Genomic DNA, 22,255 nt, shown 5'->3' with positions numbered 1-22,255 from the left:
GCTCCCGCCCCAGTTGCCCAGGGTAGCGCGTGCAGACAGCACCTGTCACGGTGCTGCGGGCTGCTCTGTCCGCTCTGGTGCCACTAGAAAGGCGATCCTGACGGGACGCCATGTGTCACTGCTTTCTCTCTGCTGGCCCGTCTGTTTTCCAGAGGCTACGGGCGCACCTACTTCAGCTGCACATCTGCCCACACCAGCACCGGTGACGGCACCGCCATGGTCACCAGGGCAGGCCTTCCCTGCCAGGACTTGGAGTTCGTTCAGTTTCACCCCACAGGTAGGACGGGACCACTTTCATGGGGTCAGGACTCTCATACCTCTCGATGCCCCTCTGTAGTCCCACACACTAGCACATTCTCAGAGCCCAGCTTGTCATTTGCTCAAGGAAGTTTTTTCCATTTCTCCCGAGGCAGTTTAGGCCACCACCTTGCCTTGGCGATACCTGCTCCAGTCGTAAAGCTGGAGCTTTATGTAAAGACTGTTCAGTGTCCCTCTCCCCAACTCGATTGTCAGCTCCCGGAGGTGGGGACAGGTGCTGCAGTTCACAGTGCCTGGCACATAGTAGGACCTCATCAGTGTTTCCTGAGTGAATGTCCCGAGAGCTGTTGATCAGAGTTGTGGCATGGGCAGATTCCAGTGTTACAGGGAAAACATCAGGCTGTCCAGTAGAGTATAAAGTCGGAACGAGCTATGGCAGATGCGGCCCCCTGAGATGTTAATGACTGTGGTGCCATTTGTGGGCACATTGAGCTCATCTTGCGTCCTCAGACAGTTGAGTGTGCAAATGTGGAGTTCAGACGGGAGGTCTAGGCTGCAGGTGCAGAATTGAGAGAGTTCGTTATTCAGATATGAATTGGAGAGAGAGATCTGCCTCTTGGGACAGGCAAGTCTCAATCTGGACTTTGTTTCTAGTTGCTTTTCTGACCTGTCAACTGAGGGGACACCACACTTTGTGGAAGTAGCCTCCCGCCATGCTAAAGAACCAGACCTGGGTTTTCTCTTTGCTCTGTCAGTATATTTTTTCTGATCCCTGGCAGGGATAAAAAGTAAAAAATGTTTTAGGTAGTTTTTTAATACTGGTTTTGGGGGTTTTTGTTTTGTTTTAAAGTTTACTTATTTATTTTGAGAGAGAACATGTGAGCGGGAGAGGAACAGAGAGACCAGGAGAGAGAGAATCCCAAGCAGGCTCCGTCCTGTCAGCATGGAACCTGACTTGGGGCTCTGGCTCCCAAACTGTGAGATCATGACCTGAGCCAAAATCAAGAGTCAAAACACAATCGACTGAGCCACCCAGGTGCTCCAGGAAATTCTTGTTCTTTTTTTTTTTTTTTCTTTTAAAAGTTTGTTTATTTTTGAGAGAAAGAGACAGTGTGAGCAGGGGAGGGGCACAGAGAGAGAGAGACAGAATCCGAAGCAGGCTCCAGGCCCTGAGCTGTCAGCACAGAGCCTGACTGGGGCTCGACCTCACCAACCGTGAGGTCGTGACCTGAACTGAAGTCAGATGCTTAACCAACTGAGCCACTCAGGTGCCTCTGCTTTCTTGTTCTTAAAGCAAGAAAACTCTTCTGGTGTGGTAATGACAGTTTTAACTTTCAGGTGACATTGACATAGGTGTTTGTCTCCTTGTTAAAATTCAGGTGCTTGGCATTCCTTATTGAAGGGACAGTGAGATTAAGGGCACAGACCTGCCTAGTTGCCAGGTGTGCATTTGGCTCTGCCTTCCCAGCTGCAGAACACTGACAAGTTCCTAAGCTATCATTGCTCTCTCTGAAAATAGGGATATTTCCTGGGGTTGTTACAAAACTTAGAGTTGTATACAGCAAGTACAGTATAAGTATGAACGGTGGTAATTATTGCTGTTGTTAACCAGTTTTTATTTTTTTATTTTTTTTTTAAGTTTTTATTTTTATTTTCAAGAGACAGAGAGAGACAGAGCATGAGTGGGGGAGGGGCAGAGAGAGGGAGACACAGAATCCAAAGCAGGCTCCAGGCTCTGAGCTGTCGGCACAGAGCCCAATGCGGGGCTCAAACCCATAGACCGTGAGATCATGACCTGAGCCAAAGTCGGACACTCAACCGACTAAGCCACCCAGGCGCCCCATTAACCAATTTTTAGATACGAATTTTCCAAGCTGGTTTTTCTTACCTAGTCACAATTTCATGCTACAAAAGAACATTCTGCAATTAAAACAAACCTGAGATATTTAACTCATGCTTGGTTGTGCTGAAAGCTGAAAAGCTGTTGGAATTGGAATATTCAGCCAAGCTGTGTTGTTACTACATTAGCTGCCCTTTCTCCTCACTGCTGCTTCATTGGTGCTTTTTGTTGTCAAAACTTCCTACTATTCCATACTTAACCTGTCCTTTGTCTTATTCTGTTGTGAGCATCATGCCCCTTGCATACCCTTTTCCTTTCCACCCCCAGAAACGTATTGGAAAAAAATTTGCATTTGAAATATTGACCTAGCAATTGTTAGGTTATAATCATCTAATTAACTGGGTTCTTTGCAGGTATATATGGTGCCGGTTGTCTCATTACAGAAGGGTGCCGTGGAGAGGGAGGCATTCTCATTAACAGTCAAGGCGAAAGATTCATGGAGCGATATGCCCCGGTTGCAAAGGACCTGGCATCCAGAGACGTCGTGTCTCGGTCCATGACTCTGGAAATACGTGAAGGAAGGTCTGTGTCATTCTATCCAAAGGTGTCTGAGTGCACACACACACATGCACACCCTCCTTTCTCTTGGGTGGCTGCTATTCAAGTCTACATGTGCACCTGGGCTGGTGTGGCTTCTGTGTGAGTTTTAGCAACTCACCTACCCCACCCAACTCTGAGTAGGCTGCCTCTCCTCCCCTCTGATGGTTGTTTGTCAATTTATGATATCCCTCTAAAAACCTACATTTTGGGAAGTTAAGCTGGTTTGACTTCAGTCTCTCTCAAATCTGTGGAACATCAATTGTGTGTATGAGTGTTATGATAGAGACAGACACTCTGTGTGGGGGAGCAAGACACACATGCCCACAACCTAAGTTAGCATATGGGCCTTCGGTGCTGTTTGGGGACCCACATGCGTTCGAGACCTTCACTGTGCAGGCTCTTGAGTGCCAGTGCTGCCTTACGATGGTGATCTTTCTTGTATCTTTGATGTTATAACTTCTAGAGATTTTATATTTGGAGTGTTTGCATTAAAAGGACTTTCTAATGCATTTACCAAGGAAAACAGCTAATTGTGACTTCCTAAGACTAGAGTATGAGCTCAGTGAGGGCTGGAAGTCTGTCCATGTTCTGGCTGTGTCCTACCACATTCAGTCTACCCTGTCACAGAGCAGGTGCTCAGAGGAGATGTGAAGAATGGATGGCCACAAGTGAAGGGAAATTTTGTACAGCATAAAAAAATGTAAACTCATAGTCTCACATTTTCTATAATTGCCGTTTTTTGCCTCACACCGTGATGTCCTTTTCCACCAGAGGCTGTGGCCCTGAAAAAGATCACGTCTACCTGCAGTTGCACCACCTACCCCCAGAGCAGCTGGCCATACGGCTGCCTGGCATTTCAGAGACGGCCATGATCTTCGCAGGTGTAGATGTCACCAAGGAGCCCATCCCTGTCCTTCCCACCGTGCATTATAACATGGGCGGCATTCCTACCAACTACAAGGGGCAGGTGACCAAACCAGGACCCTTCCACAGTGGGAAAGAGGGTGGGAATGATACAGGTGCCCTTGCGAGCTCAGAAGACCGACGTTTTCCTTAGAAGGCACTGTGTTGTTGTACAGGCTGCACTTCCCTTGAGTAGATGCTGCCAGAGGGCAGGGGGCTCGGCCACCTTTCAGCTTTCACTTTTCACTCCACAGTGATGAGTAGTTACTGATAACTTACTGATCCCTCCATAGTAGACAGCCATAGATGTAATATCATTGTTTTTCCCAGCTTATAATTTATTTTACCGTATGATCTCTTGTTACTTTTACTGCAGCCTTGTAAATTGTATTCTCTTTACAACAAGTACCTTCGAGGGTTTGTAGTTCACCCAGAGCTTTTTGGTTCTTGACTTTTTTGGCCTGTCCTTAGGCGAGGTGACTGGAGATTACGTTCATAGATGAGTAATAGGCTGGAAGCATCTGAGTTACAACTCAAGTCTGCCCTACTCCCTTCCCTTCATTTGAATCCAGAGTCAGAGTGAGGGAGTAGGGGATCAGTTAGAGGTGGTGAGTGAGGTTTCTCGTGAGCAGTAGGTGTGGGATTAAAATCACAGGTGCTGCCACATGGGATCCTTTGATCTCTCTTGGCCTGCGGTGGCTGAGTGTCTGGGTGCAGAGGGCGGAGACTGGACTGACACAGAGAGTTCCCTGTAGGTGAGAGCAGATCTGGCCTTCACCTGCCCTCCTCCCTCTGCCCCTGCATGCAGACACCCCACCGCAGGAAGCAGTCCTGTGCAGACTTTGCTCCTAAGTCTTCAGTCTTCCTTCCACAGGTTCTGAGGCATGTGAATGGCCAGGATCAGATCGTGCCCGGCCTGTATGCCTGTGGGGAGGCTGCCTGCGCCTCCGTGCATGGTGCCAACCGTCTTGGGGCAAACTCACTCTTGGATCTGGTTGTCTTTGGTCGGGCGTGTGCCCTGAGTATCGCGGAGTCCTGCAGACCCGGTATGTGTTTCTCCAGGCTGTTTCAGGAGGCAAGAGGTTGCCATGTCTTGATTTGTAATTGGAAATTTGTTTAGTGATCATGGAGGGGGTAGTCTCTTTTTACCCCCTATAAGTGAGGAAACAGAGCAATCAGAGATTTATATGGTGATAGACTTGAGACTAGACACAGGTTGGGTGAGGGTCTTAACAATTAAGAAGGTAACCTGGTTTTGGTCAGGTTCTGTCCTATAGTCCTTGTGTTCTGCTTAGAAAAGTCATTGTTAGGGAGTTATTTTAAGGGGAGGTTTATCACATAGTTGCTTGCTCAATATAAATTACTTATTTGTAGTGAAATATTTTAAACAGGTATGACGAAAGAGTAGTTTTCAGTACTTATGGAAAAGTAATTTAGATTCTAAAAACAAAATATAAATACCCTATTAAAGCAGAAAGGGAGGACGTAATGTACACAAAACAGAGGATTGGGTCATATCCGTCCCTGCATTGATACAGTGGATTCAAGTCAGTGATTGCGTTCTTCTGTTAAAATAATCTGCTGAGGAAAAAATGCCATGTGCTAGAAGGGTGAGTCCCACTGTGAACAGGACACTTACTGTCGCTTTGACATTCAGAGGGTCTTCATGTAGATTGTGTTGGCCCATTTGCTCAGAACAACATGTGAGGGGAAGTCACTGTTCCCAAGGGAAGTGTCGTGGGATCCCCAGGCCTCTGCTCTTCTCATTACGCTTCATTGACGGTGACTATTTAGTATCAGTTGTGCTATTTTTATTGCACAAAAGCTTTTCGTATGGACTTTAAGTTGGTGAAAATCTTACTATCCCATTAGTTAAACACAGCCCTTAGTATACCATGCCGTGCTCCCCTTTACATCTGCAGTTAGCAGATACATGTAAGGAGAAGGACAGTTGTATTTTCAGACACCACCCCCCCCTTGCTCTGACTACAAGTCCAGGCTGTGAAGGGCAGATGTGGGGCCCTGTCCCAGTGTTTGCTGCAGAGGCAGGAGTTGAACCCACCTGGTCTGATACCAAATCTAATGCTCATTTCACTATAGCAGTGAAGCCTAAAATCAGATCTCAGAGGAAAGCAGAAAATTTGAGGTTTCTTTTCTTTGAAAAAGAGAAAAAGGAAGTTTTGTAAGAATATCTTTACTTTCGGGGCATCTGACTCTGATCCCAGAGTCATGGGATTGAGCCCCACATCAGGGGCTTGGAATCTGCTCAGGATTCTCTCCCTCTGCTCCTTTGCTCACGCATGCACTCATTCTCTCTCTCTCTCTCCCTCTCTCTCTCTCTCACTCTCACTCTCAAAAAAAAAAAATTTTTTTTAATATTGTTAGAAAAAATGAATATCTTGTACTTTTATATCTGAAGGATCAGTATACAGCTTTAAAAAGTTTTTTAAAACTTAGCAGTAAAAAGGAACAAATTACTCCTACATGCAACAACACAAATGCATTTCAAAACATATTAGGTTGTATGACCCAAGCTTAAAAGGCTATATACATACATCTAACTTTATTTACATAACATCTTGGAGGAGACAGAACTAGGGAATAACACGGCTTGGTGGTTGCCGTCCTGCTCATGGTGGAGCTTGTGTGACTCTGTGAGGCAAAATGTGCAAAACTCTACACCAAAAATGATAATTACACTTTCACTTTTAAAAACAAAAGAAAAGGAAAAGCATCACTATATTTTCCCAAATACGAATATTTTAAACATTAAAATGTTTAAACCCTAATCTGGATCCTATTATGATGGTTACAGGAATCCATACCATGTGTCAACATTTGTAGAACTATGCACCTAAAGAAAAATAATTTTGGTAAACGATCACTTTTTAAAAACGTTAAAAACAAAAGCAGAAGAAACCACAACCAGGGGCACCTGGGTGGGTCAGTCAGTTGTGTCCGACTTCGGCTCAGGTCACGATAAAACAGTTTGTGGGTTCGAGCCCCGTGTCAGGCTCTGTGCTGACAGACCAGAGCCTGGAGCCTGCTTCGGATTCTGTGTCTCCCCCGCCCCACTCCGCTTGTACTCTGTGTCTCTCAAAAATGAATAAACATTATAAAAAAGAAGAAGAAGAAGAAGAAGAAACTGTAACCAGCCTAAAATTGGGGCATGTCACATGAGAGACCAGTGCCTTGGCCCCTTGCAGAGAGCAGCTGTGAGCAGCCCAACTTTACCTGCAAACCTTTGTTTCCTGTTTTTCATACCTTCTGCCCCTTTTACCTCTTGAAAAAAATACATTTCAAAACATGTTACCCCCCCCCAAAAAAAAACCTTTAAAAAATCTTCAAAACATTTATCTTTATTTTTTAGAAAAGCAAGAAGAGCAAATCTTGAGGTTTGGGTAAGCAGATATAAGGGTCTGAATCAGCAAGAGACTTTTAAACGTGCCAGACCAGGTCCTCCCTCGTCTTTGAATGAGGACCACGTGGTGGTGGGGGTGGGTGGGGGTGGCAGAATTGTTGGAAACTGCTCACTACCTGAAGGTGCCAGTTCTCCCTTCTGTAGAGTAATACTGCAAGGTGTCTTTGCATAAATCTAATTTTTAAGCTTAAGAATAGTTTCTGTTTTGTTCAAAGATTTCTTACTGGGTACCTCCTCCTTGCTAGAAATTTTGTCTTTATATGTTTACGGCCCCAAGTCAATATGTGGTGCTTCAGTTAAAGGGTGGCTTGGGGGGCGCCTGGGTGGCGCAGTCGGTTAAGCGTCCGACTTCAGCCAGGTCACGATCTCGCGGTCCGTGAGTTCGAGCCCCGCGTCGGGCTCTGGGCTGATGGCTCAGAGCCTGGAGCCTGTTTCCGATTCTGTGTCTCCCTCTCTCTCTGCCCCTCCCCCATTCATGCTCTGTCTCTCTCTGTCCCAAAAATAAATAAACGTTGAAAAAAAAAAAAAATTTAAAAAAAAAAAAAAAAAGGGTGGCTTGGGTGGAACATTGGCTCAGGTTACGGGTACATTTTCCAAAAGCCATTAAATTCTAGCTTTTTGTTTGTATATTTTTTAAGGAGATAAAGTTCCTCCAATTAAACCAAATGCTGGAGAAGAGTCTGTCATGAATCTTGATAAGTTGAGGTTTGCTGATGGAACCCTAAGAACATCAGAACTACGACTCAACATGCAGAAGGTAAGCACCTGTGCTCTGAAGTGAGCAGGCCATTGTGTCCACAGTCCTGTGCCAGGCCCGGGTTGAGTAGCAAGAGGACACATTGCACACAGAAGGCCGCAGGTAGCAGCCCAGGGCGGAAACTACAACTTCTACATCCCACCATGCTTGTATGTGGCTCCTCAGACCCTCTCTTCTGTTGTGTGTATGTCACAGCCTGAAGGGGGAGAGAGATTGGAAGGTCCAAGAAGGTCCCGGCTGGGAACTTCCTTATACCAGGCTTCCTGAAAGCCCAGCACATCTCATTGCCAAGAAGTTAATCCTATCATCACACCCAGCTTCTAGCAACTCTGGGAAATGTCTTTAAACTGGGGCCATTGTATCCCCTAAATAAAGTCAGGAAGAGTGGAGAGTGTGGGTTTTGGGAGGAAATGGTAATCTGTGCACTAGTTGTCGTCACAGTATTTATCTTCTAGATCAGCATGTCTGATGGGATGTTCTCTGAGGATGGGAACATGTGTCTTTGACCACATGTGACTGTGCAGCATGTGAAATGTGGCTAGTGTGACTAAGAACTGAGTTTTATTCAGTTTCAATTTAATATAAATCGCTACACATGGTTACTGCATTGGATAACGCAGGGTTAGATCAATAAAAGTAGTATGTAAAACAGCTAGGGATCCATCAGGTTCTTCGACTACAGAGATCCTTGGTCCATGAGTAAGATCTCTGTCCACTTGAAATTATTTGTAAGAATTTGTGGAGGCATTTTCCAAAAAGAAGCCACCCTTTGCTTTAGTCACATTCTGATAAGGAGTCCAGTGGCACAAATGCTCACCACCAAAAGTTGCACCATGCAGCTTTTATAGGACGGTGTGGTTCTGTGTTCAGGTGAGACTGGGCTTCAGGGAGGCTTCCTGGAAAGGTAAGGCAAATAGCATGTGTGAAGGACAAAGGTATGTTTAAGGAAACCAGTCAAGTGATCTGTGCAGGACTTTTGTGGGGTACTGATACCAGGAGTTGGGAGGCCAGCTAGGACAGATGTAATCATTGCGCTGGATAGTAGGAACTTCCGTTTGGATATGGAAATGGTGAATCCATGAGAGATTTTGAAATAGGAAACCTTAGAGGTATTCCCACTAAATAAGGCACGTACAGATCTTTGACTTACAATGGGGTTATGTCCTGAAAAAATGCATTTAACACACTTGTCTTACTGAACATTCGCCTAGCTGGCCTTAAATGTGCTCAGAGCACCTAGGTTAGCTTGCAGTAGGGAAAGTTCATCTGACATGAAGCCTATTTTATAACAGGGTGTGGTCTGTCTCACATAATTTATTGAATACTGTACTGGAAGTGAAAAACAGTGTTTGTGTGAGTGGAGATGGTTATTGAGCCTCAGGATCATGGGGCTCAGTGGGAGCTGCAGCTGCTACCACCACCCAGAGTCATGAGAGTGCGCCCTAATGCACACTGCTAGCCTGGGAAAAGGTGACAGTTGCCGGTACGGTTTCTCTGAATGAAGATCCCTTTTGTTTCCTTGTAAAGTTGAAAAATCATTGCTCAAACCCTCATAGGTTAGGGACCATCTGAATTGGTATCTGCTGTGTGCCAGGCAGTATTCTAGATGCCCGAGTCATCCAAAGAAAACAAAAAATCCTTCCCTCGTGGAATGTACATTTGAGTTGGGGGACGGAGTAATCATTTTGCTGATTCCAGTAAATACAGTAAGAAAGAGAAAAGAAATGACGAATGTATTGAAAAGGAGTAGACAAAATTATTGCTTACTGATACAACTAAAAATTCCAAGATGGTAAGTGGAAAACTAATAAAAACAAGAATGAAGTAAAGCATCTGGATAAAAGGTTCATATATAAAAATGAGTAGCTTTCCAGTATACCTGCAGTAATCCATTTGAAAATGATCTTCACAGTGCAGCCAAAAAGTTTAAAATACCTTGAATAAACCTAACCCTAAAGAGTATGACAACATGAGCGCTGAAGAACATAAAAGAATGTTTTAATTAACATTTACTAGATTCTGAGATAGCTTTTTCCCTTTGCTTTTGCTGAAAAGCCAAGACGTTTGATGGTATGCTTTATAATTTTTAAATTATGTATCATTCTAAAGAAATAGATGAGGTATCTGTTAAATAGAACTAAGTCAACAAGCTGTGTTAGTCTGTGATAGAGAAGGAGACATCTAGATCAGTTGCATAGAGTCCAGAAGTAGGCCCAGGCACACGTTGTGATTAAGCATGGGATAAAGGGGTTTTTCAAGTGTGATGAAAGGTCATTCGGTGAGTGATAGGAAACAAAGGTAGATCCTAAAATAAATTTCAGTTTTATTTCATGTCCCATTTCTTATGAGCATAAACAAGCAAACCATACAGGAATTTGACACATGAGGAGTTTTTACAGTATTTAACCAGAAGTCCACCAGGGAACGCTCCCAGGCTTCTCACTTCTCCCTCTACTTTATGACCATCCACTCCAGGCTCACTGCAGACCACCTCATAATCTTAGCACTTCTTAGTTTGTGTCAGCAAGGAGCCACCTGCTGCTCCTAGAACATTTACCACCAGATCTCGAGGGTGGAGCAAGTCTAGGAACTGCTGTCTCCTTGGGAATTCGAAGGTGGAACTCTTACACCTTTCTGCCACCACTCAGTACATTATGCCTCAGAAGTAAGTCTGCTTGGAATCACAGATCTTGGCCAAGTTCCACAAACTGCCTTCCCTAAATGCACAATGTTCCATTTTAAATAACGGACATGGATTTAAGACATGTACTTAATAGGAACATAGAATCATGTTTTAAAAGCATTTATCAGGGGCACCTGGGTGGCTCAGTCAATTGAGTGACTGACTTCGGCTTAGGTCATGATCTCACTGCTCGTGGGTTCAAGCCCTGCATCAGGCTCTGTGCTGACAGCTCAGAGCCTGGATCCTGTGTCGGATTCTGTATCTCCCTCTCTCTCTCTCTACCCCTTCCCCATTCACACTCTATCTCTTAAAAAATAAACACTAAAAAAATTTAAAAAGCATTGGGGTGCCTGGGTGGCTCAGTCAATTGAGCGTCTGACTTCGGCTTAGGTCATGGTCTCGCAGTTCGTGGGTTCAAGCCCCACGTCAGGATCTGTGCTGACAGTTCAGCCTGGAGCCTGCTTCAGATCCCGTGTCTGCCTCTCTCTCTGCCCCTTCCCTGCTCACTGTGTCTCAGAAATGAATAAACGTTAAAAAAATTAATAAAATAAATTAATAAAGCATTAATCAGAACTTCATTTAACATCTATTTATGATAAAACTCTCAACAAGGCAGGTATAGAGGGAATGTACCTCAGTGTAATCAGGGCCATATGTGACAAGCCCACAGCTACTGTCACACTCAGTGGTGAAAAGCTAAAAGCTTTTCGTCTTAACATAGGAGCAAGACAATGTTCACTCTTACCACTTCATTCAACACAATACTGGAAGTCCTAGCTAGAGCAGTCAGGCAGGAAAGAGAAATAAGAGGTGTCCAAATTGGAAAGGAAGAAGTAAAAGTCACTATTTATAGATGTATCAGATCATATTTGACACAGACTCCACCAAAAAAACTTAGACCTGGTAAGTGAATTCAGTAGTGTTGAAATATGCAAAATCAATACATAAAAATCTGTTGTTTCTGTATACAAAGAATAAATCTTCTGAAAGAGAAATTAAGAACATAATCCCATTTACAATTGTTTCAGAAAGAATAAAATACCTGGGAATAATAAATTTAACCAAGGAGGAGAAAAATCAGTACACTGAAAACAGTAAAACAGTTTTCTCGTATAGAATGGGAGAAAATATTTGCAAATTATATGTCTGATAAGGGGCTAATATCCCAAAATATATAAAGAACTCCTACAACTCAATAGTGCAAAAACAGCCTAAGAAATGTTCAGAAGGGCTGAATGGATGTTTCTCCAAAGAAGACCTATGGATGGCCAACAGATACATGAAAAGATGCTCAATGTCACTCATCATCAGGGAAATGCAGATCAGAACCACAATGAGCCATGGCTGGCTGGCTTAGCCAGTGGAGCGTGCAACTCCTGGTCTTGGGCTTGTGAGTTCGAGCCTTGTGTTAAAAATAAAATCTTTTTTGGGGTGCCTGGGTGGCTCAGTCGGTTGAGCGGCCAACTTCGGCTCAGGTCATGATATCGCGGTCCGTGAGTTCGAGCCCCGCGTCGGGCTCTGTGCTGACAGCTCAGAGCCTGGAGCCTGTTTCAGATTCTGTGTCTCCCTCCCTCTCTGACCCTCCCCCGTTCATGCTCTGTCTCTCTCTGTCTCAAAAATAAATAAACGTTTTAAAAAAAAATTTTTTTTAAATAAAATCTTTTTTAAAAAGGTGAAATGCATAAGAAAAAAATCTAAAGGGTTTAATGGTTCTTGGCATGGCTTTTCATATGAATTGAAGATTTACAAATGGTATTTTGTGTTACAGTCGATGCAAAATCATGCCGCAGTGTTCCGTGTGGGAAGTGTGTTACAGGAAGGTTGTGAGAAAATCAGCCAGCTCTATGGAGACCTAAAACATCTGAAGACATTTGACCGAGGTGAGCATTTCTGTGGGCCCCTGCACACAATTGGGGTGCTGGGCATTTGCAAGGGAGGCTGCCTCAGGGTCCTGTCCATCCCACTTAGTGCTGACTTACCCGTCCTTGCTATTTGTGTGGATGCTGGCAAGCCCATAGCTACAGCCTGGAGTACCCATCTGACTGGATCCTGTCTCTCATGGGTGCCTTGTGTGTCCTCAGGAATGGTCTGGAACACCGACCTGGTGGAGACCCTAGAGCTGCAGAACCTGATGCTTTGTGCACTTCAGACCATTTATGGAGCGGAGGCTCGGAAGGAGTCACGTGGTGCTCATGCCAGGGAAGATTATAAGGTGCGCCTTCACAATATACCCTATTTGCACATCATGCCTTCTCTCACCTGGCCTTGCTTAGTCCCTAACCCTGTACTTTCTCTGCATTTCACTCAATTTTCCCAAAAGTAAATTTTAAAAAGTATGCCCTTTTTTTCCCCCCCTGATAACTTTTACACTTTGGTATCACTGTGTTTACTACCAATGTGACCTTTTTCTTGGTTTGGATCAGTATCTGCTGCTGCCAGTAGCACCCTGAGCAAAACACACCTGAACTTTACTTGGTCAAAGGTTACTGTGCAGTCCGAGTATTATTGCCAGAAAATGCTAACTTACTGACTTAAAATGATGAGGAAATCATCATTTGAGACCTGATCTCATCTTGGGTCACTTTTTAAAAAATTTTTAATGTTTGGTTTTTTTTAATGTTTATTTTTGAGAGAGAGACAGAGCACAAGTTGGGGAGGGACAGAGAGAGGGAGACACAGAATCCGAAGCAGGCTCCAGGCCCTGAGCTGTCAGCACAGAGCCTGACACAGGGCTCGAACTCATGAACTGAGAGATCATGACCTGAGCCGACATTGGATGCTCAACTGACTGAGTCACCCAGGCGCCCCATTGGGTCACTACTTTTTTAAATGACCTGGTTTTTATGCAGAGTACAGTTGTCAGATTTTTCCAGAACAGAGCACTCAGCATATGACAGCAAAACATCAAGGAAATGGGCACTCGGGAACAAACACGAATTTAGGATGGAATGTCGGCAGGACCCGAGCCACTTTCCAGACAGACAGGCTTTGGTCTGGGACAGTATTAGTGTTCCTGGTAGCAGGCTCACCAGTCAGCTGTGAAACTTTGTTAATTTACCTTCCACTGACTGGAGCTGGATTAGATTAATATTAATTAAGCACGTTTGTCACATGTACTGAGAACTAGAAGCTTCTCTAGGCTGTTGGTTGGCAGTTTGTGTGATGAGATGAATGAGTTTTCATTCAGTGTTAGCAGATAAGCAGGTGGAAGCTGCTTCCCCTGGGAGAGCTCACCTGTAGGTATGTGTTCAGAAATAAGGGAAGGTGGGGCACCTGGGGGGGGGGTGGTGCGGTGCTCAGTCAGTTAAGCATCTGACTTTTGATTTCATCTCAGGTCATGATCTCACCATTTGTGAGATCAAACCTTGTGTCGGGATTCTCTCTCCTCTGTCGCTCCACCCCTCTCCCCCGCTCATGCTCCTTTCTCTTATAAAATAAATAAACAAAAAGGGAAAGAAGGTGCTAGCCCCACTTGCTTGCCTTTCCCCACCACCACACTCACCTCACTCAGCAGAAACAGAAGCAAAGTGTTTTTATTTTATTTAATTAATTAATTTTATTTTTAAGTAATTTGTCTCTACACCCAACATGGGGCTGAAACGCTTAACCCCGAGATCAAAAATTGTGTGCTCCACCGACTGAGCCAGCCAAGTGCCCCTGGTTTTCATTTTAAGAGGCTCTTGTACATTCTTATTCATTTCTATGTGCCGGGTATTCCTTAATAGTGTTCAGCTTCTCTTTGAGAGTTTTTGAACAAAATTTTAATATAATTGCTAGAACTGAAACATTTCAATAAAAGCTGAAAGAAGATGAAAGTTCCCAGAGTACAGAGCAGAAATACAAAGTATTTGATAAACTTTTAAGTGCATAAAAGATCTGATTTCCACACCCAACCACCCACTGGTTGTAGAAATGGAGCTCTGAGCTCATGGTGCTGCAGACCCACTGCTAGCTCTGTGGCCTCAGTGGATTCTACCCTTGTTGGGACCTGCGCCGTGGAGGCCCTGGAGTGAGGAACGGCCTGTCTGGGAGCCCCAGGGTGGACAGGTCCTCTGGAGGACTGACCACTGGCAGATGGATCACATGTCTCATCTCTCCATCCCACCTGCATTTGGGACTCAGTTGCACTGTTTTTCACATTGTGTGTTGTTTTATTTTTTTTTTTTTTTAATTTTTTTTTCAACGTTTATTTATTTTTGGGACAGAGAGAGACAGAGCATGAACGGGCGAGGGGCAGAGAGAGAGGGAGACACAGAATCGGAAACAGGCTCCAGGCTCTGAGCCATCAGCCCAGAGCCTGACGCGGGGCTCGAACTTGCGGACCGCGAGATCGTGACCTGGCTGAAGTCGGACGCTTAACCGACTGCGCCACCCAGGCGCCCCTCACATTGTGTGTTGTTTTAGATCAGATCTACACAAAATGGTTTTTCATTAGGGATTGTAGAAGGAAGGGGCATGGGTTGAAAAATGGACTAGGAATGTCCCAGCTCAGAACAAGGTCTGGTTGGGTCAGTGGATACCTCCTTGTTGGGTGGGATCTAGGAGGATTCATAGCAGACTGGTCTCTCATGTATCGTTTCAATGAGTTTGCCATATTTTCCGGTTAAATTGCTGTTAGAGAAGTAAGAAACTTGAAGTGTGATTGTTAGTGGTATTTTCTGAAATACACTTACTTTCTCTGGCCTCAGGAGCGGATTGACGAGTATGATTACTCCAAGCCCATCCAGGGGCAGCAGAAGAAGCCATTTGAGGAACACTGGAGGAAGCACACCCTTTCCTATGTCGACATCAAGACTGGGAAGGTATATGGGGGCATGTTCTGTTCACATAGTGCTGACAAATACGCTGTCCCACATGTTCTAGAGTTCAGCATATGACGGACTGGGAGAAGCAGCATGGATTTAAGTCGACCATTGACAGATTTGAGATACCACTGGAAAAGACCTTGTCAGTCAGCTTCTGTCTGGAGGCAGAATTCAGCATGGGCAGGTGGTTCAGAAGGGCTGGTCTTCCACAGCTTAGCACTGGGCAAGGAGTGAGCACCCAAGCCTGGATAGCAGGGGAGGGGATGAGGATTCTGGAGCCCATAGAGAGCAAGATCAGGGGGTGGGGGTGGAACGGGAAAACACTGCTTTCTTTCCATTGGTCGGACCACCTCAGGGTGCAGCCTCAGGGAACCCAGGGTATGCTGTGCAGCCCTTGGCATTGGCCTGGGCACAGCAAGCAGGGGAGGGGGTGAGGGTGCTGGGAACAACCAGCTACAAGTACAATAAAGGCTCACAGTCTTACTCCACCGAAGGGTAATTCACCCATTTGACTTTTCTCCTGGGCATTAAGAGTCCAAAATAAGATACAAAGTGTGTACCCTTAAGCTTTTCAGGCTTGTAAGGGATCATCTCAATCATTTGTCTCAGTCTGCAGAAATTGCATTGTGCTTTGTTGTCATCACTTTATACAGAGTACCTAGTGTCTGCTATTTCAGGCAGGCAGTGATTTTCATAATTTTGCATGAAGGGTATTTTCTGACAGTGTATGTAGAAAGATATCAGACTGGGGCCACCTGGGTGGCTCAGTCAGTTAAGTGTCTGACTGTTGATTTCAGTTAAGGTCCTGATCTCACAGTTTGTGGGGTCAAGCCCCGCATTGGGCTCTTCACTGACAGCACAGAGCCTGCTTGGGATTCTGTCTCTCGCGCTTTCTTTCTCTCTCTTTCTCTCTCTCTCTTTGCCCCTCCTCCACTCTCGCAATCGTGCATGCTTTCTCTCAAAAATAAACATCAAAAAAATTATTTAGAAAGGTATCAGACTTCTGTCTCAGTACAATCCTATTTTTGGTAACGTTCAAGACTTTTTACAATTATATAAGAAGTAAGTGCTCATTTTAAAGTATAGAAAGTGCAAGATAAAGGAAATTAACATTCGTAAGATCACCAATCACAGATACCCCTTATTATTATTTTGAAATTTTTATTTGTGAAATTTTGAAGTTTATTTTGAAAATTTATTTTGAAATTTTATTTTATTTCATTATTATCATTTTGAAATATTTCCTTCAAGTTTTGCATGTATGTTTATACACTTTTCTTTATATGTATGTTTATACACTTTCCTTAAATATGAGTAGAAAAATATATAGTTTAAATGTAATTAAAGGATGACAGTATATACAGGGTTTCACCTACTTCTTAAGCATTTGTGTAAAGCATCAAGAATTTTGTACATTGTTATTTTAATTGCTGTATTTCACTACATGTATTTACCATAATTTACATAGCCCTGTTGTGCTTTTAGATCCTTTTTGAGTTTGTTAGTGAAAAATACTCTAGTACATACTTGTGGTTTTAAGTTCCTGAAATTTGCCAATTTTTTTTTTTTTTTTTTTAATTTAGTTTGAGAGAAAGAGAACAGGGGAGGGACAGAGAAGGAGACTCCCAAGCAGGCTCTGTGCACTGTCAGTACAGAGCCCCATTCAGGGTTCGAACTCACGAGCTGAACCGTGAGATCATGACCTGAGCCGAAATCAAGAGTCGGGTGCTTAACCAACTAAGCCGCCCAGGTGCCCCTACAAATAAGTTTTATAGTTAATTTTTCAAAAGAGCATAAGAGAATGCTGTTTGTGTGGTTTTCCACAAATTTTGTCTATCAATTTTTCTTTTTAAGGTCTCCTTGGAGTACAGACCCGTCATTGACAGAACTTTGAATGAGGCAGACTGTGCCACAGTCCCTCCAGCCATTCGCTCCTACTGATTGGGCCAGAGATGACCGACTTTGTACCCATGTATAATAATAGCTCATGTGTGCTTTTATATCATAACTGTCCTATTGATACCCTGTCCTCAAGGGAACAAGGGTCACCATTCGAATAGGTATCATCTACCTGGTGGCCAGAAGCTTGCCAGTAATCAACAGCCAGGAAGTGTGAGGCTTCATTCTTGTGAACTAATAAAACTGGGCATGATTCTTAAATAAACATAAATTACAAACCTATTTCTATTCCAAGTCCATTTATGAGCTTATACTGTTTGACTTGAGGCCTGTTTGTTGACCTGAAATATCGAAATCCAGAAATTTTGTTGTAGTATATAATTAAGTAAAAATGAATTTCGATACTGACAGCACATGAAAGAAATAAACATATTCTCCTTGTTCTTAGTAAGCAAATGGTTTAATATGTGAACCTGTGTCCTAAAGTATTTAAATAACCGGATACTAAAGGAAACAGATGGATTTCTTCTTTCCCCGCTTGCTTTCAGCTGCTACTTGGGGTCTCCTTCCTAGTAATTGTCTCAGGGCTGGCTTCTGTAGACTCCAGTCCACAGCAGGTAGGGTCATTGATATTACTGTCTGTTTTTCAATTTTAAGGATGGTCTTTACAAACTTAGTTTGCAAATATGTAAAACATTTATGTTCTTTCAGAGTCCCTTATATTTGGAGCTAACCTCCTTAATTGTTCCTGCATTCTCTCCCTTCTCTCCCTCATAGCAACCACTTTAGTTATCTTCTTAGCTAAATGTTTAAAGAGAAGAAGAAAGCAAATCTGTATTTGCATTATGATGTATAGACCATTGTGCATTCCTTGTCTGCATATCCGGAGGTCACTCCTTATCAGTGAGTCTTTTTTCCTTCCTTTGGCTGCATGAGTGTACCTTACCCTCCAGTGATGGGCATTTGTGTTATTTCCAGTATTACAGATGCCACAATGAGTAACTGTGTGCTTGAAGTCATTTTCTTCGCCAGTTTCTTTGAGGTGGAGTCCTAGAAGTAGAATTGCTGGGTCCAAGGGTAAATGCACATATTGTTTTGTTAGACGTTCCCAAATTCTCTTCCATAGGGGCTGTGATGGAGGAGAGTTGCTGTTTCCCACAGCTTTGCCAAGAAAGTATGATGGCAAGTAAGAGTTGCTGATTCCTGGGCTGGGGGAGGAAATGTTTAAGATGAGCCTAAAAAGGTGTCTGAGCTGGAAACCGTCAGGGAGCACTGGGGCCAGAAGAGGCATTGGAGCCAGCAAACAATGGTGGCTGCATTGATTGAGACTGAGTGACTATATTAAAAACATGCCGTTGATTTATAATGACAGTGTAAAAACTCAGCCAAAACTGAAGAAACAGAAACACACAATTAAGCAAGTTAGGCACTAACTACTAACACTGAAAATGGGCAATTAAAGGAAAATCATGATTATCCTGCCTTTTATCCACACATTGCCATTCAGGGTAACCTAGTTAATTAGGAATGTATTTTACAGAGGAATTCCTTCAGATAAATGAGTAAGGACTGATAGAATTTAAAGACCCCCTTTTTGCAATCCCTAATGTGGTTCTGGAACTTGCCTGTGAATCAGAGTCACCTGGAAGGATTGTTGAATAATTCCTTACCCCACCACAGGACTTCTGGTTCCGTAGGTCCTGGGGTTGGGCCTGAGAATTTGCATTTTTAATATGTCCAGGGACCACACTTTGAAAACCACCTGCACAGGATCATGTGGTTCAACAAACATGAAGGGGGTGGTTTTCAGGAGAAAACAACAGGTGCAAAGACTACTGACAACTTCAGACCTCCATCCCAACCAGCAGATGGAACAAGGTATAGCCAAAGCAGTTTGCAGAAGTGGGAGTATAAATATAGGCACCTCAGCATCATTTAAGTGTTAAGACAATGAATGAAAAGGTAGCACAGTCATGTATGTGAAGCATGATAAGACAACAAAAGTGCTGATTGGTTCCAAAGAAGTAACTGAGGGTGGCAGCCTCTTTATGTCTGTCTGCTACTTCTCAACATTGTGAGACCAAGAAAACCGCTGGGGAGTGGCTGGTCTGGAAATGCACATTTCTATGGGACAGAATACTTCATACTGGAAATGTTTTATACATTGTGTATTCAAGGTTTCTAGGAGAATCCACACGTTGAAGGAATTGACAGACCAAAGATATTTAAAAAAATGCATCAAAGTAAAAAACTAGAGTACTGCCCAGAGAGATGTGAATCATTTCTAATCTGGATAAAAAGAAGCAACAAAATTAAGATACAGTACAATACTCAGACTTAAATACTGTCCATAGCATTAGCCATAGCCACATAGCTATTGTTTGCTAGATTTATATAAAATTTAAAAATAATTCCCAAGTCACCTTGATTCATTTCAACTAGTAGCTATATGTAGCAAGTGACTCCCACACTAGACAACAAAACAATCCCATCATTGCAGAAAGTTCAATTGGCCAACACCAATATAGACATTTACTATTATCTTACATTAAACAGCGTATATTTGATAAATTGACCACTGCTCAGAAACCTGAGTTAAATAAAAAGTGGTAGGTCATTCTCTAGCAATACTAATTTGTAAAGAATATTGATTTGGATAGGATGTAGAAGGCTGGGCAGTCAGCTGCCCCCTAGAATTCTGCACCAGAGTCTGTAAAACGGAAAGTGACACAGGTCTCCATGTAAATGTCACAGTGTAAGCCATTACTGATGTGAAATGAGGCATAAATAATGAATCAAAGTGGCTTCAGAGGGAAAGCTGTAAAGGTGGATAAATACAAAATATGTGTGTGTGTGCACATTCACGCGCAAAAACAAATGGGCACGAAACTTACTTGGTCATCCATTTGTTCACTGTCTATTGAGGGCTTAGTATATGCCAAAGACATAAGATAACAAGAGGGTAGACTGTGAAGTGTGAGGAATCCTAGCACCCAGAAAGAGCCAACATTTAGAAAAACTCTAAGGATAGTAATAGAGGCATTTTTCAATTAGCTCAGAGATATTACACCAAAGGAAAGACTGGCCCAACATTAGACACGTGATGTGCTAATGTTAATGGGAGGAAGAGAGCAGTGCTGTCTTTCAGTTTACTTCTCTACTTTCCCATCCAGGAGCACCACCTACATGGAAAGCTTAGAACAGACCTGGTTAGGAGGGAATTGAATCCCAAGATCGGCGAGGGGATAGGGCAAGTACATCAATACTTTAAGTGATTGAGTCAGCAGGACTAGGCAGGGGATGATCTGCCTCTTTTCTGTTGGCAGAAGGTCTCCCCTGTGGCTGCGCAGCATTTTCGTAAGGAGGCAACAGGACTCCAGGCAACACTCTCATCAATGGCAGCTGGAGGACTCAGAGGCTTGGTCCTGCCCTCCCAGTACAGCATGGGCTGTGACCCACCTGCCGTGCTCTATCCAGCCTCTCAGAGCCAGAGACGTTCATTAGAAATAAGGGCCATGGTGAAGGGAGGGATGCACCAGGCCAGTCTCTGCTGAAGCCTTCTAGATTGATCTGTACATTTGGGTATATGCTGGTGGGAGGAGGGGGAGAATTTTCCCTAAACCTTCATTTTCTAGTCATTAATCTCTCTTTTAAGAGTCAGCCTTGGGGCACCTGGGTGGCTCAGTCGGTTAAGCGGCTGACTTCAGCTCAGGTCATGATCTCTCCGTCTGTGAGTTCGAGCCCCGCGTCGGGGTCTGTGCTGACAGCTCAGAGCCTGGAGCCTGTTTCAGATTCTGTGTCTCCCTCTCTCTCTGCCCCTCCCCCGTTCGTGCTCTCTTTCTGTCTCAAAAATAAATAAATGTTTAAAAAAAAAAAAAAAAAAAAGAGTCAGCCTTGCCCTGACAGATGATGCAGGAAAGCAGAGCTAGGCCTGGCCTAAAATCTCCTTGCCTGTTTGACCTTAGGCCAGCCATGGTTTTCTCATCAGTAAAACGCAGACCCTGGTGGCTTGCCCTGAGGCGCTGGTGTGAGGGTTACTCAAAGGAACACTGACACACTAGGGTAGAGTCTCACTCTTTGTGAGCATTCAGGAAGTGCTCCTTCCTTTGGATGGTTCATTTTGCACACCTGGAACGAACAGAAGGCAGAACAGAACACTTCTAGGCCCTGCAGATGGTGCTGGCTGTGGCCATCCAGGTTGGGGACTTGGCCACAGGTTGGTGGAGAGTGACACTGTCAGGAGAGGGAGGCCAGGGCCTGCTGCAGTTGCGGAGACGGTTCTTGCTGAAGTTTCCCTACAATTCGTGTTGCAAAATCAGTTATTAATTTTGTGGAGTTAGAACAGAAAAGGAGCCAGAGATGGGACTAAAGATGGGTTTCAGAAGCCACAGATCAAAGACCTGTGGAAAATTCTAGAAAACATTATTCAATAACTGATGTGAATGAATACTTTATGAGAAAATTAGAAACTTTTTGAATTCACTAAGTCATGGGAAAACCACACGTTAAGAGTTTTGTAGATTAGCACTGTAGGTGAATGCCAAAGTCAGAATATTTTAATTTCCTTGAAGAACCTGCAAGAACCCTTCACATCGTGTGGTGGTTAGGATGCAGGAAAGGGGGCAGAGAGTGATCCCTGGTCACGTCTGTGGCCGGGCCAAGGGCCTGGATGATATATCGGTGTCCTCAGAGAAGGGGGGCTCCGGGCTGGAGGCCAGCTCCTGGACTCTCGGTCCTTCGGGGACTGGGAAGCACCGTAGGAGGGTCTCGCCTCAAGAAACCCAGCCATGAGGACCAAACAGCACTTAAAATCCCAGGGGCTGGAACAGGCTCTGTAGCAGAGGGAACAATTTCCGGGGTCTTCCGGAAGCCTCCTGCAGGGCGCTGCGGTCCCCACGGGGAGGGCTCCCCTGCGGCGGTGTCCAGCAGCAGAACCGCCAGTGAGGTGCAGGCCGCGCAGGGGCGAGGTGACACAACAGGAGGACACGTGGGAAGTCTGACACATTCCAGAAAGACGAGTTCTTCCCCTCGGCCACGCTCACTTTGATGACTTTTTAAAAAGCTTATTGATTTTGAGACAGAGCACGGG

The 22,255-nt window shown here is 44.1% G+C and overlaps 1 protein-coding gene across 4 annotated transcripts in view; it reads left to right on the top strand.

The window, feature by feature from the left end:
* SDHA (succinate dehydrogenase complex flavoprotein subunit A) overlaps window positions 1-17,448 on the top strand; it is a 30,327-nt gene extending 12,879 nt beyond the window's left edge. For all 4 annotated transcript variants that reach the window (XM_030333429.1, XM_030333421.1, XM_030333436.1 and 1 more), the window contains exons 7-15: window positions 153-277; window positions 2,512-2,680; window positions 3,470-3,665; window positions 4,476-4,647; window positions 7,661-7,779; window positions 12,231-12,342; window positions 12,544-12,674; window positions 15,151-15,264; window positions 17,122-17,448. In XM_030333429.1, coding sequence (XP_030189289.1) covers window positions 153-277; window positions 2,512-2,680; window positions 3,470-3,665; window positions 4,476-4,647; window positions 7,661-7,779; window positions 12,231-12,342; window positions 12,544-12,674; window positions 15,151-15,264; window positions 17,122-17,208 — 1,225 coding nt within the window. In that variant the 3' untranslated portion in view covers window positions 17,209-17,448. The remainder of the gene's footprint in view (window positions 1-152; window positions 278-2,511; window positions 2,681-3,469; window positions 3,666-4,475; window positions 4,648-7,660; window positions 7,780-12,230; window positions 12,343-12,543; window positions 12,675-15,150; window positions 15,265-17,121) is intronic.
* The last annotated feature ends 4,807 nt before the right edge of the window (window positions 17,449-22,255 follow it).

Source organism: Lynx canadensis, chromosome A1, assembly GCF_007474595.2.
Source record: "Lynx canadensis isolate LIC74 chromosome A1, mLynCan4.pri.v2, whole genome shotgun sequence".
Taxonomy (NCBI): domain Eukaryota; kingdom Metazoa; phylum Chordata; class Mammalia; order Carnivora; family Felidae; genus Lynx; species Lynx canadensis.
This window is presented reverse-complemented; position numbering and strand designations above follow the sequence as displayed.